At 41.3% G+C, this 14,779-nt stretch overlaps 1 protein-coding gene across 1 annotated transcript in view; it reads right to left on the bottom strand.

Annotated features, from left to right (window-relative positions):
• The window catches only part of GRIN3A (glutamate ionotropic receptor NMDA type subunit 3A), a gene marked incomplete at both ends in the record, with an annotated part of 146,655 nt that overhangs the window by 23,192 nt on the left and 108,684 nt on the right, over positions 1 to 14,779 (bottom strand). The window contains one exon of the mRNA XM_082843193.1: positions 11,220 to 11,371. Coding sequence (XP_082699319.1) covers positions 11,220 to 11,371 — 152 coding nt within the window. The remainder of the gene's footprint in view (positions 1 to 11,219; positions 11,372 to 14,779) is intronic.

Here is a 14,779-nt window from a genome sequence, read left to right as displayed (position 1 = left end):
ACTTCCACGTGCAGAGGCACTGGGGCAGGAAGAGCATATCAAGTAGGACAAACTTAAAGGCCAGTGTGGCCAGAACAGGGAGGTCAAGGGAGAGCATGGTATTAGATGAAGTGAAGAGATGATCTGACCGTGCCTTAGACACTGAAGAAAGGGCAACATTTATTCAATCATTCCTTTACAGGGCATCATTTATCCAATTATGTTTTGACATATAAAGCATTGAGGGCATTCAGAGATGGTCCCTACTCAGAAAGCTTACCTACTGCTGAGTGGACTGAGGCATTAGAGATTGTGATTAATTACAGCACAAGATGGAAAAAGAAAGATGTCATCAGAGAGGTAAGGGCAAAGAGCTATAAGAATTCAGAGAACTGAGAACTTGTTGAGAACTTCCTAGAATTCTTGCTGGGGACAAATGGAGGAAGATTTTTTTTCCCAAGAAGTATTGTTTGATCCTGATGAAGACAAGGGTGACAAATACCATAATCATAGAAGTAGGAAAGGGAGTAGGCATAGATACCAGCAACTAGTTTAATGCGGCTGAAATACTTGAGCAAAATATGAGGTTAGCTGGAAGGAAATAGATCAAGGGGAGTTTTGAATGTTTGGCTGAAGACACTTGGTTTCCATATGACAGGGAAAGCACAGATGAGTGACCAAATCAGAATTTTATTCTAAAAAGATCAATCTGGCATTGTTAAGGGTGAGCTGAACAGGGTAAGTGCCTGGCAGTTGGGAGAGCGGCCAGCAAACAATGACAACTATGTATGTTTATCTGGAATATGAGAGCCTGAGCTAGGATGAAAGAGGCACTAGAGGTGAAAGGTGAGGTGTATTCATTTGCTAGGGCTGCCATGACAAGTAGCAGAAATTGGATGGTGCTTTCAACAGAAATTTATTGTCTCCCAGTTCTGGAAACTAGAAATTTGAAATCAGGATGTTGGCAGGGCCATGTTCCCTCTGAAACCTGTAGAGGAATCCTTCCTTGCTTATTCTTAGTTTCTGATAGTTTGCCAGCAATCTTTGGTATTCCTTGGCTTGAAGCTGCATAAATCCACCCTCTGCCTTCGTGGTCACATGGTGTTCTCCCTGTGTGTCTGTCTTTGCATGCTAGTTGTCTTCCTATAGGGACAGCAGTCATTAGATTAGGGACTCTCTCTACTACAGTGTGACTGTTTTATCTTTGATGACCCTATTTTCAAACCGGGCCCTATTCTGAGGTATCAAGGGGTTAGCTCCTTAGGACTTAAACCTATCTTTTTGGGGGGTACAATTAGACCCATAACACTAGGCCTGGTGTCTTACTGGACAGAAGGACAGACGGAGGAAGCAAAGGTGAGACTCCAAATGTGACTGCACTGGCTTCCCAGGCTGACCAGCCCTGTGCTTGGATGTTGCAGGAAGCCACCTCTACTGTGTGATGAAGGGCTCACATGGTGTGTGTAAGGGCTCCTGGACTCCCCGCCCCGCACCCCCTGACGATACTGGCTTCTTATCCAACTCCCACAGCCACGTGGGAGGAAGTGTCTTCAGAGGAAATGTCGGGGCAATTTCTCATATTCTTAGACTTGGTTAATACCATCTGTGAGATATAAAAAAGATGGTTTTCTGATATTTTGTGACACTTCACATTATAGCCACTAGGTGATGATCTTCACACATTTCCTTCCTTTTTTTTTTTTTTTTTCAAGCTGGAATCTTCAGAGCCTGGAGAGTTAATTGTTTAGCACTGGGAATAATTAGGGAGGAGTCCCGTTTCATGTGATTCCCCCACAGATTTCAGTGTATGGAAATCTAAAAAAGTGGAAGGAAGACTGTCTCTCACAATAGTCCTAATCAGTCTGAGCACTGTTCACACCTTTTAGTTGCATAGTAAATAATATTTCATAAATATTCACGAGTTCATTGAATTCAACCAGGGGAAAAATAAGGACTGTTAACAGTATGCGATCATGGGTATAACGGATGCTCAAGCATCTCTGGTATATAAAAGAGGAGACCCTTATTCCATGTTATCTGTTTAATTGCTCATTAGCATGGGTAAAGCAGGACACTTGCTAGAATTAGTTTTCACTGTATCAGAATTAAAACTTTTGTCATTTATAGTAACCAGAGAGCAACAGAGAAGCAGCCCTAGCTTTGTGATGATATGGGGTGACGAGAAAACAAGACTAGAGAATTGTAGGTCTCCAGCTTGTGCACCCAGCCACCGGACTTTGAAATACCATTGACCACGTTTAAAGAAAGTAGTTACTGTTGTTTCTTTAAAGATCTGTTTTAAGTTCAGGCTAATGGTTTGTATAAGCCACCTTCATGTTTTCCCACTCAACCTAGAAGCTGAGTTGGACAAAAGGAATAACATGATACTGTAAATGCTGGCTAATCTAGCACATTGCAAAACAGAAAATTCCAGAATCATGTATTTCACAAGTCCTCCCCCCAAAAGTCTTCAGTTATAGAACATGTAAGTAATATAATATAAAAGAACATTTATGTTGGAATTATAAGGTGTTTCTGATTTTTTGGAGATGGGTCCAGGAGTAATTTTTTGCATGTGTTTATTATTTATCAAATATTTTTTCTTCTATGTGCATAGCTCTATACTCAGGGAAGGAGGGGGGAACATTTGCTAAGCTAGGTATTCTCCATAAACTATCTCATTAAATACATTTTATTACTTACAAGCAGACTATTATTATCCCCAGTTTTGGGGTGAGGATGTGAAGTTTTAGAAGTTTCACGGCTTGCACAGACACAGTGATGGAGCCAGGAGTCAAACCCTAGGATGTCCACTTCCAGAACTGAAATTCTTTCCATTATTACAGACTGCCTTCCATACTAGAAAGGATGTCCCTGCCCTCGTGGAGATAATGGTGGGCTCCAAGGTAGAACACAGGAAAAGTCAAAGACTTATAACTTATTCCTGGGTCTAGCTGTGGCTGCATAACAAGTGGGTCAGGGAAGGTGGCCACCTGTAATTTTAGAATCCCTGAGGAGGGCACCACTAAAAGCATGTGGAGTCCTGTGCATCCAGCGTGGTTTGGTGCGGTGTCTCTGGAGGGTGGGGCCAAATTGCATTGCTTTTAATTTCATGCCTTGGTGTCTTGCTCATGCTCTGACCAGAGGGCTCTTCACTCTACAGGGGCTTTCCTCTTCCAGAAAGCCTTCTCTGACTCCTACTTGCTCTTCTGTGAGTGAACCATGGGCTTGCCTGTGTCACTGTTCCACCTTGCTGCTGCTTCTACTGCTGCCCCTGTGGGGTGTGGTCTAGGGCAGGGGTCCCCAACCCCCAGGCCACAGACTGGTACTGGTACTGGTCTGCGGCCTGTTAGGAACCGGGATGCATAGCAGGTGGTGAGCGGCAGGCGAGCCAGTGAAGCTTCATCTGCCGCTCCCCATCGCTCCCCATTGCTCACATTATCGCCAGAACCATCCCCCTCACCCCAGTCCGTGGAAAAACTGTCTTCCACGAAACCGGTCTCTGGTGACAGAAAGGACCGCTGGTCCAGGGCGTTTATTCACAAGTCTGTCTCTACCTGCCTGTGAGCTCTGTATTCATCTCTGCATTAGCTGCACCTGACTTGGAGCTGGCACACAGGGATTCAAGACATGTTTGCTGACAGATGAATGAATGAATGACTGAATGAGTGAGTGAATTTGTCCTGGTAGCAGAGTAAGAGAAGGTGAGGCCTTTCTGAGACTGGGCCCCCTTTCTTCATGCACAATTCCACTCCACATCATAAAAGGACATAGGTACAGCTTTGTGTTTCTTCAGGTTTCCAGAAAGCGCTACCTGGATAGGTTCCATCTGACCTTATGCTTGGCTTAAATACTAAACTTAATTACTTAGGCTTGTCCAAGGGAAGCACTCAGCTGTCAAGGTGGTTCTTGACTTACACAGGTTTTCAATTTAAAGCAATCTACAGTCATTAACTCTCCCTGCCTCGCCATAACTTTCATCAGGTTGAAGAGCAGACAGTGACATTTTAAATTGAAAAAGGAAGGAGTAGGGATGAGAGAGGTGCAGGAGGCTGTTGAGATGTGACCTAGTTGTCAAGAGCAAAAAAGGACTGCATTAAGACTCCCCCCTCCCCCACTCGCATACCATTCCGTTTGGGTCTTTAAAAATAAACTGCAAAGAAAATTGACAGGCATTAAGCTTCTTGATGGGACTGTGTGATCTCTTCAGAATTCAGTGTATAGTTGACTAACCCATTACTCCTTCCCACAAAAAATTAACAGAGGGAAGAATGGGTCTGCTGTGAGAAAGCTCCATTTTCTCAGTGAATAGATATTAATAGGTTTCACACTAGATGCACGTTTTGGTGGTCTGGGGCAGTGGTCAGGGATGGAGAGCTTACACTGGAGGCCAGTCAGTTCATTGTCTTCCTCTGTGTCCCAGGATCCAGATCTTCAGCTGGTTAGGTTGGGATCCCTCTAAACGCACCTGCTTGAGAACCACAGCATTCTCTTAAGCTGGACATGATGCTCGGCTCAATCTTAAGGGCAGGAAACAGGCTTCAGAGAACTTAAGTGATGTGCTGAAGGTCACTCAGTTGGTTCATGGCAGAGTCAGGACAAATATGGTAACTACCATTCATTCAGCACCTGCCACATGTCAGACACTTTTATGTACATTATCTCTGTTCCTTACACCAAGGCGAATCATCAAATATTCTCTCCATTTTGCATAGGAGGAAACTCAGAGAGGTTAAGTAATTTGTGTTCATGATGTTTTGATGTACCTTTTACATGTGGGTATTTTGACACCGTGGTTGTTTTTGCATTTGTATCTCTACCGTGGTCCTAAAAACAGACCATTTACACTTCAGCTTAAAAAAATGACCTAATAATAAGCTTCACAGACATCTTCACTCCACCCCTGTTCCATGGCCTCATCCCTTACTGGATGGAGTTCAGGAATGGGGAATGCCAAGGATGGGTAAGATTAAGAATTAATTAAAGGTCAGGTTGGGGTTAGGTGCCAGGAATGGGGTGAGGTCAAGGACTGAGTAAGTTCAGGGATGGGGCGAGGGTCAAGTTGAAGGTGAGGTCATGGGTGGAATGGGGCAGTTTCTTAATGTGCACTTTCCTTAGTAATAAAAGAACACTGAAAAGATTAGTGATTTATTTTTAGACTATTTCAACATTTCCTTTTCCTTTTCCCTACCCTATGTAATCGAGGTCTCTGGATTCCTGAAATAGAGCTCTCTCCAGTACGGTGTTCCACTTCTTGCTTAGTATGTATTTGTTTCCCTAAATACGCAGTGACAACACAAGGAGACCCATGGATTCAGAGGCAGAAAACCTTGTAAAAACCCAGGAAGATATGGACTCAACTGAGGCTCACAGAGATTCAGTAACTTTCCCGAGGACATAAAACTGCCTCCTCACAGTAATGATGGAGCAAGGGTGACTCCCAAGACCAAGGTCATTCCAGTGGCCTGGTTGTCCTTCTCCCTTCTTCCTGATCAGTGCAAGGCATGATCTCCCTCCCTGCCGGTTGGACCTCTGCAGTTGTAGAAGCTGCACATTCATAGATGGTCAGGCTGCCAGTGCTTTCCTTCAGCTGGCCCCATCCCCACCTTCATCTGCCATGAGGGGCTGTTCTGGACATTCTTTTGCCCTTCCAGATCCACTTTTCACCTCTTCCCATCCTGCTTTGTGCCCTGGGGAGGTCCTGTATGGACCCCATTGACAGGCTTCCTTTGCTTAAGGCAGTGGTGGAAGATTGGAGGGCCAGAGGAGACTAAGGTCAGGTATTTACTTCCTGGCTCTCAGCCAGGTCACTGTGGCATGGCTATGTCCCTAACCAAAGGCTGCAGCTCCTATTAGAATGCCCTCTCCTGTGCCTCCCTGGGTACTGGTTCTAGGAGTGGCTTTCTCCATTTTTCCCTTTGAGCTAAGGTGTGGTAATGGCTCCTTCACTTTACCTGCCCTGAGAGATTGCACTATTTCTGTTGGTTTCCTTAAACCATACCTCTGCCAAGAGTTTCTTGAAAACTCTCCTTAGACTGTTTGAGTATGCTATCCATTCCCTGCCCAAACTGTTTCCTCTTCCTTCTTGACTATTCCCAGTTGGTTAAAAGGCACATTATTCAACCCGGTATTTAAAGGAGACTTTCAAAAAGAGGTATCATCACATATCTTAATAATTCCTTGAAGAATTTTGGGAGTTTCCTAAGCTGTGATCTGCTGCCTTCCTTCTCCTGGTTTGTAAATAACAGATTTCACAAAACTGTTGCCCTGGAACTCTTAAATTCAGTCAGTGACTCAAAAAAAAAAAATTACATTTTTTTGCTGAGTCAGAGGGAAATGAAGGCAATTTAAAGCCTGCTATATGTGTTCCCCTGTGGAATCGATCCACGAGTCCACTGTGGGAAGCGGCACAGCTATGCTAGGAGGATCATGAAGAAACATCTGAGGTCAGTTTAAAATTCCTCTCTGAAAATTGCTGGAGTCTGGCCTGCAGAATTGGACCTGCAATATCCTAGGTGACTCTGGGAGCAGATAAAGCCCTAAAATTTAAAAAAATGAGTTTATCCTCTAGAGAGATTGCAGCTAGACAGCTCTGGTGTTGCCAAGAGATGGGAGGTGAATAGATCAAGGTTCTGACAGGGGACCAAGTATTAATGTCCAACTGTGAGAAACAGGTGGAAAAAAGCATCTTTCATGTCATGTTACTAGGTGACCATGTATTATTCATTAGGCAAATGAGGATATTTTTTTCAGAGTGAAATTGTTTAATTGCTTTGTGACAACATACATGGACTAGGACTGTACCTGGAAAATGGGAGGTCAGAGGAGTGTCTTTCTCAAGAGCACCTGTTGGGAGAGGTACCCTCCAGAACATACCTCTTCTGCTGTGCTGTGCTCTGCACCCCTCCCCCTGGGGAGAACGAAGGAGGAGGGATGTGTTCATTAAACTACCATTTTATTAACTCTTCACAAGAACTTACTGAAGAGATGAAGAAGCTGAGACTGAGGTGGGTTAGTGATTTTTCCCAAGTCATGTGGATGGTAGAGGCAGGCTTCAAATACGGCTTCTCTGATTTCAAATCGAGTCCTACTTTCTTCACACTAATAGCCCAGCAACGTATGACATTTGAGGCAAAAGGGATGGCAAGCAAAGTACTGACAAGCATGCTTCCTTCTTCTGACCTTTATCTGGGAGAAAGCTAAACCCCCCACCCAAACAGCAGGTAAAGACTCATGGACTGAATGATAGAAAATCCAGCAGGCACAGGGCCTTCACAGAGGAGACTAAGCTCAGCCAATGAGCTGAAGATGGGTTTCATTTAATTACATTGTATCTTTAGGTTCTGTGAGGGTGACATCCTGAAATTCTGTCTTAGGTTGTTCAAGACAAACATGCCGGTCAGTGCACAAGGATATGCACTCCGTTTAAATGCACACAGGTGAGCAACATTGCAAAGCAGATTGTTACTGCACAGACCAGAATATGCAGTAGTGCAGGCCACCATTGCTGAGAAGTGCTCCATACATGTTCTTAACATTCCCTGAAGCTGGGGGTGGCACCAGCTCTACACACACATGGATGTTATCATAATTTTTATTTTTGTCTCTGAAGTTCCAATTAAGGGTACACCTCTCTTCCATTCTCCTCATTCCTACCTCTCGCCCCCTTCCAAATTCAGCTGACCTGGAAATGGGGCCAGGGTTGTCTTAACAACCATAACTTGATCCTGATATCAGCCTCTTATCCAGTTGCTTCCAGCTCACTACATCCAGAATTTCCCAAATGCCTCTCCCCTGAATTTGTCCCGTTAAAAACCATGGTTGAAAAAATATGTGGTGTGTTTTGCACATATAATCTGAACAGTTTGTGGCTTTTGCTGATTATTTGTTTGTTTTTCAAAATCTGCCTTCTTTTTTGTCCACACTTAATTTGGTTTTGTTTGAAATTACTGATAAATCCATACAGCCCTGGAACAGTTGAAACCTCATCATCCTTAAGGATATAAGCTACTTCGTGGTTATCATATTTGGATATAGGCTCAGTATTTTATAAACATTAATTATCTGCCTTAATTTTCACCACAATCCTATAAAGTAGACATTATCACCCCAATTTGCAGAAGCTGAGGCTCAGAATGGACAAGTAACATGTCTTGTATCACACGGGTGGTGGCGTTCAAACCTAGAACTGTTTCCAAAGCCCATGCTTTCAACCATTATGCTATACTGTAAATATATTAAATATTCTAATCTCAGGATGATGTAAAGGAAAGACTGTAATCACTGTATCAAAGGTGGGAGGGCTCTTGCATGTGATTAAATCCAAATACCTCATTGTAATGATGACTAGAAGTGGGTGGGATGGGAGAGAGTGTAGAAGAGGTGGTTGGTTGCCTATTTAGCATTCATTCTCCTGTCTCCTTCCTAAGGGAACCCTGCTTTCGTTTCATTTCGTTTAGAGAACCCCATTCTCTACGGGGCCATGTATTTCAAGGGAAGCTGCCCCTGGAGCAGCTAATAAGTTCTGGAGGATGAGTCATGACTGGCTAATCTGTCATGGTGATCTCATTCCCCTCACTACTGATTGGCTTTAGACATGGACAGATGATGTAATTTTGACCAATGAATATGAGGAAATCTACTGGAGAATTTCTGGGAAGGTTTCCTTCTAAATAAAGCTGCAAAAAGATACCTGAAGATATCTGTGAACCCCAGGAAGTTCTCCTGATGGAAGGAGAGGAAGTATTAATATTTCTATTATTTACTGTGCCAGGTTTTTTACTTGGTCTCTCCATAAATGATCTCTTATTCTCAGAACAAAATGACAAGGCAGGTTTTATCATATCCATTCATGGATGAAGAAATTCAGACTTAAGAGCAGTTAAGTCACTCAGTTGTTAATTGGTAGAGCCAGGATGCAAGTCCAGAAATGTATGTCTTCAAATTTATCATGCTTTGTGTTAGATATTTTCACATTAGAATCAATAGATTTATGTTAGTGCTTGTTAGTCTCCAAAAGTATGTTTCCCTGTATGTGCCCAGGTGGAGTTAGGTTCTGAAGCTGAAGAGCCCTGCACCCTCAGAGTCTTGCCCTGGGAGTCAGTCCATCCAGCTGATGTCTTGGTCTGATGGTCCTCTGAAATGGCACAGCCTAGAGGTATGCTTGTGATCAGGGAGGTGCCAGTCATTCTGTATTGCTGGCTTTGGGGGCATGACGAGGAGGCTCCCTTCGTCTTGTCTAATGTCTTGCTGTCAACTTTGAATCACTTGGAGATTTTGGCTGGAGTTAACCATGGTCACAACAAATGGTAGGACACATGAAATGATTGTTGCTTTCTTTGCACAGTTTAAGCAATTGGTTTGTTTATTTTCTTGGCTGACTTAATTCAGCTGACCAGTGTAAGCCCAATTTTATTTCTTTTAGGAAAAGCCTTGCAAATATCTCCAAAAAAATATAAAAATGCTTGCCTTACAGGGTTGTAGTGAGAACCAATGAGTTAATGTCCCTAATACAGTTTTTGTCATGTGATAAGAAACAGAGCATGCTAGTTCCCTAATTTCTTATTTTCCTCTTTGCTTCCTTTAAATCTTTGCTCAATGACCATCTTCTAAATAAGATATAATATGAGATTATAAAGGGAGACATGATTCAGGTTGCATCAGGGACTATGGGCAGGCTCTGAAGAAGGGAGATTTCAGCTGGGAGTTTATAATGAGAAGGCATTAGCTAGGTAAATGTCAGGGGGTGGGGAGAGGAAGAGTATCTGGGAAGGAGGATGCAACAGCATGTGCCAAGACCTCAAGGCAGGAAAGCCACTGGTGTATCTCCATCTGGAATGACCATTGTGGTGGGGTGTAATGAGCCAGGAGGAAAGTTGCATGAGGTGAGGCTGAAGAAATAGGCAGGGTCAAGTCCCTCAGGGCATTGCAGGCCATGTTCAGCATTTCAGATTGTTCCCTAATTAACATGGGAAGCCATCGCAGGCTTCTAAGTAGGAGCGTGATCTGCCACGTGGAAAACAAATTGGAGAACGGCAGGCATGAAAACAGAGAGACCAGTTAGGAGACTTTTGCAGTGGTCCAGGTGAGGGATGATGGCTTGGACTAGAGTGATGACAGTGGAGATGACAATGGGCATATTTGAGACATATTTTATAGAGAAAAAGATATGGCTTGTTGATGGATGCAGAAGGTGAGATGTGGGAGGCATTAAGGATCCCTGCCAGTTTCTGGAATGAGATACTCGATGGACAGAGGTGCCATTATCCAAGATGTGATGCACAGAGAGAAAAGCAGATTTAGGAGAGAAGAGCAGGGTTCAGTTCTGACAAGTTAAATGTCAGATGCTTGTAAGATATTCAAGTGGAAATGTCAAATAGGAAGGTAGATATATGGTTCTGGAGCCCAGAAGAAGAGTTGGTGTTGAAATACAAATGTGAAAGTTGTTGGCGAAGAGAGGCTATTTGAAGTCATTATTGTTGGCTTTAGATTTTGTTTTTAAATGTCAGGCAGACCTCATACTGCTTTATTTGGCTTCTCTTTTAAATACTGGAGCCTGTGGCTCTTGTTACACCTTTTAGTCTCCTATCTTAATCATCCAATTTCTGGCTCACTTTGCAGGTTTCCTTCTAATTACATCATAAAGGCAGAGCATTGCAATAAAAAGATGTAGATTCTGACTATTTGTGTGCCTTGGGCAAATCACTTAGGATCTCTAGATATTAGTTTTCCATCACTAAAAGAAGGGAATTGATTGTTTTCAGTTTAAAAAATCTAGGATTATCTAAGAATTACCAGTTATAAGTTAATATCTATTGCTCTAAGCGGGATTCATCACTGGACCACTGGGAAGTTAGATCCTGAGAATATTTTGAAGTCCACATTGTGACCAGCAATTAACAGTTAAACCAAACACTGTTAATGTCAATCTCAGATACTATTACTGTAATGCAGAACAGCATTTCTTCTGCACTTGTGGATATAACATATAGGCAAAAAATAGAAATTCAGACATTTACTCATCAAAATAGCATCACAGTTAAATCCAAGACAAATCTGTCTTACGGAAAATTCCTATTGAATAGCCATCCTTCAAGTGAAATTAGGAGTAATCTAAATACCATGGTGAGTCTTAGGAGATGTAATAGCCTGGATTATTGGCCACATATGACAGCATTTCCTCATATTTTTCAAGGTAAATCTGTACAAAGCATCAACATTATCAGCAGTTTTTCCCTTACCTCAGTGACAGCGAAACTTCTCTTGCCACAGGGAACCACCTTGTACCACTTCTCATGTAGCACATCCATAAACCCATGTGACTTGTATTGACTGATTAGCTCGGATATATTGGAGGTCAAAGGAGAGTTGGGAGGGAGACCAATGCCGTATCCTAGGAGAAAATATAATCTCAGATGAGTGTTTCACCTGAGAGGTTCCTGAGATGTTGCCACCACGCTTGCGTGATATTGCTGTCAGGCCTGGTAACAAGGGCATAGTGAGCTTTCACCATCTTTCCTTCAAAGGACTCAAAAATGTCCAAGGTATATGGAAAGGGGGAAGGGTAAGCTGGGACGAAGTGAGAGGGTGGCATGGACACATATACACTACCAAATGTAAAATAGATAGCTAGTGGGAAGCAGCCACATAGCACAGGGAGATCAGCTCAGTGCTTAGGGACCACCTAGAGGGGTGAGATAGGGAGCGTGGTTGGGAGATGCAAGAGGGAGGGGATATGGGGATATATATATACGTATAGCTGAGTCATTTTGTGATACAGCAGAAACTAATACACCATTGTAAAGTAATTATACTCCAAAAAAGATGTTAAAAAAATGTCCAAGGTATGATTACCTTGGATCTGCTACCTCTCTGAGTAAAAGAGATGAGTCTGGAAAGGAGAGGAATGAGCTGTGTACTGTGTACTGGGGCACATTGTATTCCAAGGCTTTCTGCCCTTCCCTTCAAGATATTCTTTCGAAGCCATATTTGAGGTCTTTACCAGGGCTAGGATTCCCTATCTACTTCTCCCAGAACCCCTCCCCTGGACCTTAAATACACAAAATTAGATGAATTACAATCCCTGGTTTATGAAATACTCTTATCACTGGTCATGCATGACACTTTTTTACTTTTATTTTATTTTTCAATAATAGAATGAGACCATGTGAATGTACAATATAGCATAAGTACTAAAACATCAACAAAAACTTGTCAAAAAAAGGGAGTCTGATAAAACCAAGTGTTGGTACAAATGTAGATCAATAAGATCACTTACTCGTTGCTTGTGGGAATGCAAATTGATGTACCCACTTTGGAAAACTGTTTGCTATTACTTTGTATAGTTGAAGATTTATAAGCTCTAAGACAAGCAACTTTAAATACATTCCTAAAGAACTCCTCCATAACCACACCAGGAGATATGTACAAGAATGTTCTTAGAAGCATTGTTCATAATAGCAAAAATTGGAAACAACCCAAATGTTGACAAGAGAATGGGTAAATAAATCATGGAATGTTTACACAATGGAATATTGTATAGTGTGAAACATATGAACTAGAATAACATGGAATAATATGGATGACTCTTAGCAACACTGAATGAAAAAGATCAATCCCAGAAGATTATAGCCTGAATCCATTGTGTAAATGTAAAAACATTCAAAACAAAACACTGTATTTTTAAGAATTCATATGTATTTGATAAAAGTATATTCAGAAAAAAATCAAGGAATTGATAAACCAAATATCTGTGACAATGGTTATTCAAGGCAAGAGAGGAAGGGGAAAGGATGAAGGAGGAGCATAAAGAAGATGTAATTGTTGTCAGAGTTTTATTAATTAGCTTGGACTCTGTATCCTTACTTAGTATGGGGCTTTACTTGCTTTCCAAACTGTTAATCTCTTTGAAGAGCCATGTGAAAGAGCTAATTACCTACATTTTGTCTGTAGCTATTGGATAGCATAGTTGAAAAAAGATGTATTGCCCTCAAGATGACTGAGGAAGACAAACTGAAACTATAGCTAGCTCCTTTTTTCACATATAAAGACCAAAAGGCTGTCAAGAATCCAAAGATACTTCATGGAAACAAATACTTGCTATAATGATTCCATCTTACAATTTATTTCCAAGGACATTAGTTTTTGTTCTTTTTTTAAATTACAGATACACAAATCCTTTTTTAAAAAATATAGGGCTTGAGATTTGTGTATAACTAATAAAAGAGAGGAAATAAGTAATACAGAAAAAATTTTTGCGTTTTAAAGAGCTATATGTTTTTCTCCCCCTGGTAATTTTGTTTGTTCCTTAACAATGGCGAGTCAAGGAAATGATGACAGTGTCAAGAGCACTATTAGAATTTTCCATTCAAAGAGCTATTTTGAGTGCCTATTTTGTGCCTAGTAGTTTTGGTTTGAAAGGCAAGACTGACAATAAAAGACTTTACACAGGCAGTCTGTTCTTCTGCTGATTCTACCATGAAATAACATTTTTTTAAAGTAATGGGTAACTATAAGGAAGTAACCGATTTTCTTTAGAAACTTTTATTATAATGAATGCTATTGACAAATTCAGTTGCACAGATTTTCATTCAGTACCTATTTACATGTCAGGCACAATACTAGTCATGTGTATGATAATATTCACTGACTAATTCACACATTTATTCATTCACTCATTCATCCATTCAACGAATATTTATGAGTGAATAGGCACTGTGTTAAGTGGTTGGGATTTAGCAGTGAGCAAGGTAAATATGGTCCCTGCTGTCACGGAGTGTACACTCTCTTAGGGAGACAGATATTAAACAATGCACTGCATAATGATTATTTCATTACAACTGAGACATTCCAGCTTGTACCAACTTGAGGGAGAAGAACTGGGACTTATACAAACAAATAGTAGAAGATCTTGAAACTATCTGGTGGATATGGGTTGATGGTCAGGATCATTAGGCCAGGTTTGCTGAATATTTTATATTTTTTCCCCTGGAGGCAATAATTTTCAACAACAACAATTCCTAATACTTACAGAGGGCTTACTATACATCAAGTACTGCTCTATAATAAACTTTTTACATGTCTTACCCCACTTTGTAGATCATGCACTAGTCTAAGATTGCATACTGGAGTGTGGCATATAGGTCAGTTAAATCACTCTGGGATTCTAATAATGAGAACTAGAACATACTGAGCCCTACTGTGTGCCAGATACCATTTCACATGTGTCTAACCCCTATGTGAACCCATGCAGAATAGAAACTTAAAGATTGAATAAATATACAGCCGAAGTTCACACAGCTCATAGATGGCAAAGCTAGCATTTGAAATTAGGTCTGTTTGAGTCTAAAACCAATGCTCCCTCCACTGTATCCATTATAGCATGTAACCAAGGCAAAGGAATACTTGACCTATTCCTCCCCTTCAAACAGGCCCTATCACTACAATCATATTGATATAATCTCCCTAAACCAGACAATGCAGTAAAAAACTACAATCATCTAAACTGGTGGTTTGAATTCAGCAGACACAAATATATATTATTCACGGGTAGATTTTGTCATAAACTTTTCAATAAGTTATATAAATATAGTGTAAGTACAGCCCCAATTGGTATATGATTGTACATAAATGAGGAAATTAACTAGCAAGGACCCTCCCTGACTATATTGTTTCTCCTAAAAATCCCCTTAAAGCCAGTAATTCCAGCACAGGTTACTGTAATCATGGCAGAATTGTTTTCATTTGATAAGCATTTATTGCATTCATCTATTCATTAATTCCACAAATAGGGGTTGAATGC

Source organism: Leucopleurus acutus (genome assembly GCF_964270905.1).
Source record: "Leucopleurus acutus genome assembly, chromosome: 7".
NCBI classification, from domain to species: domain Eukaryota; kingdom Metazoa; phylum Chordata; class Mammalia; order Artiodactyla; family Delphinidae; genus Leucopleurus; species Leucopleurus acutus.
This window is presented reverse-complemented; position numbering and strand designations above follow the sequence as displayed.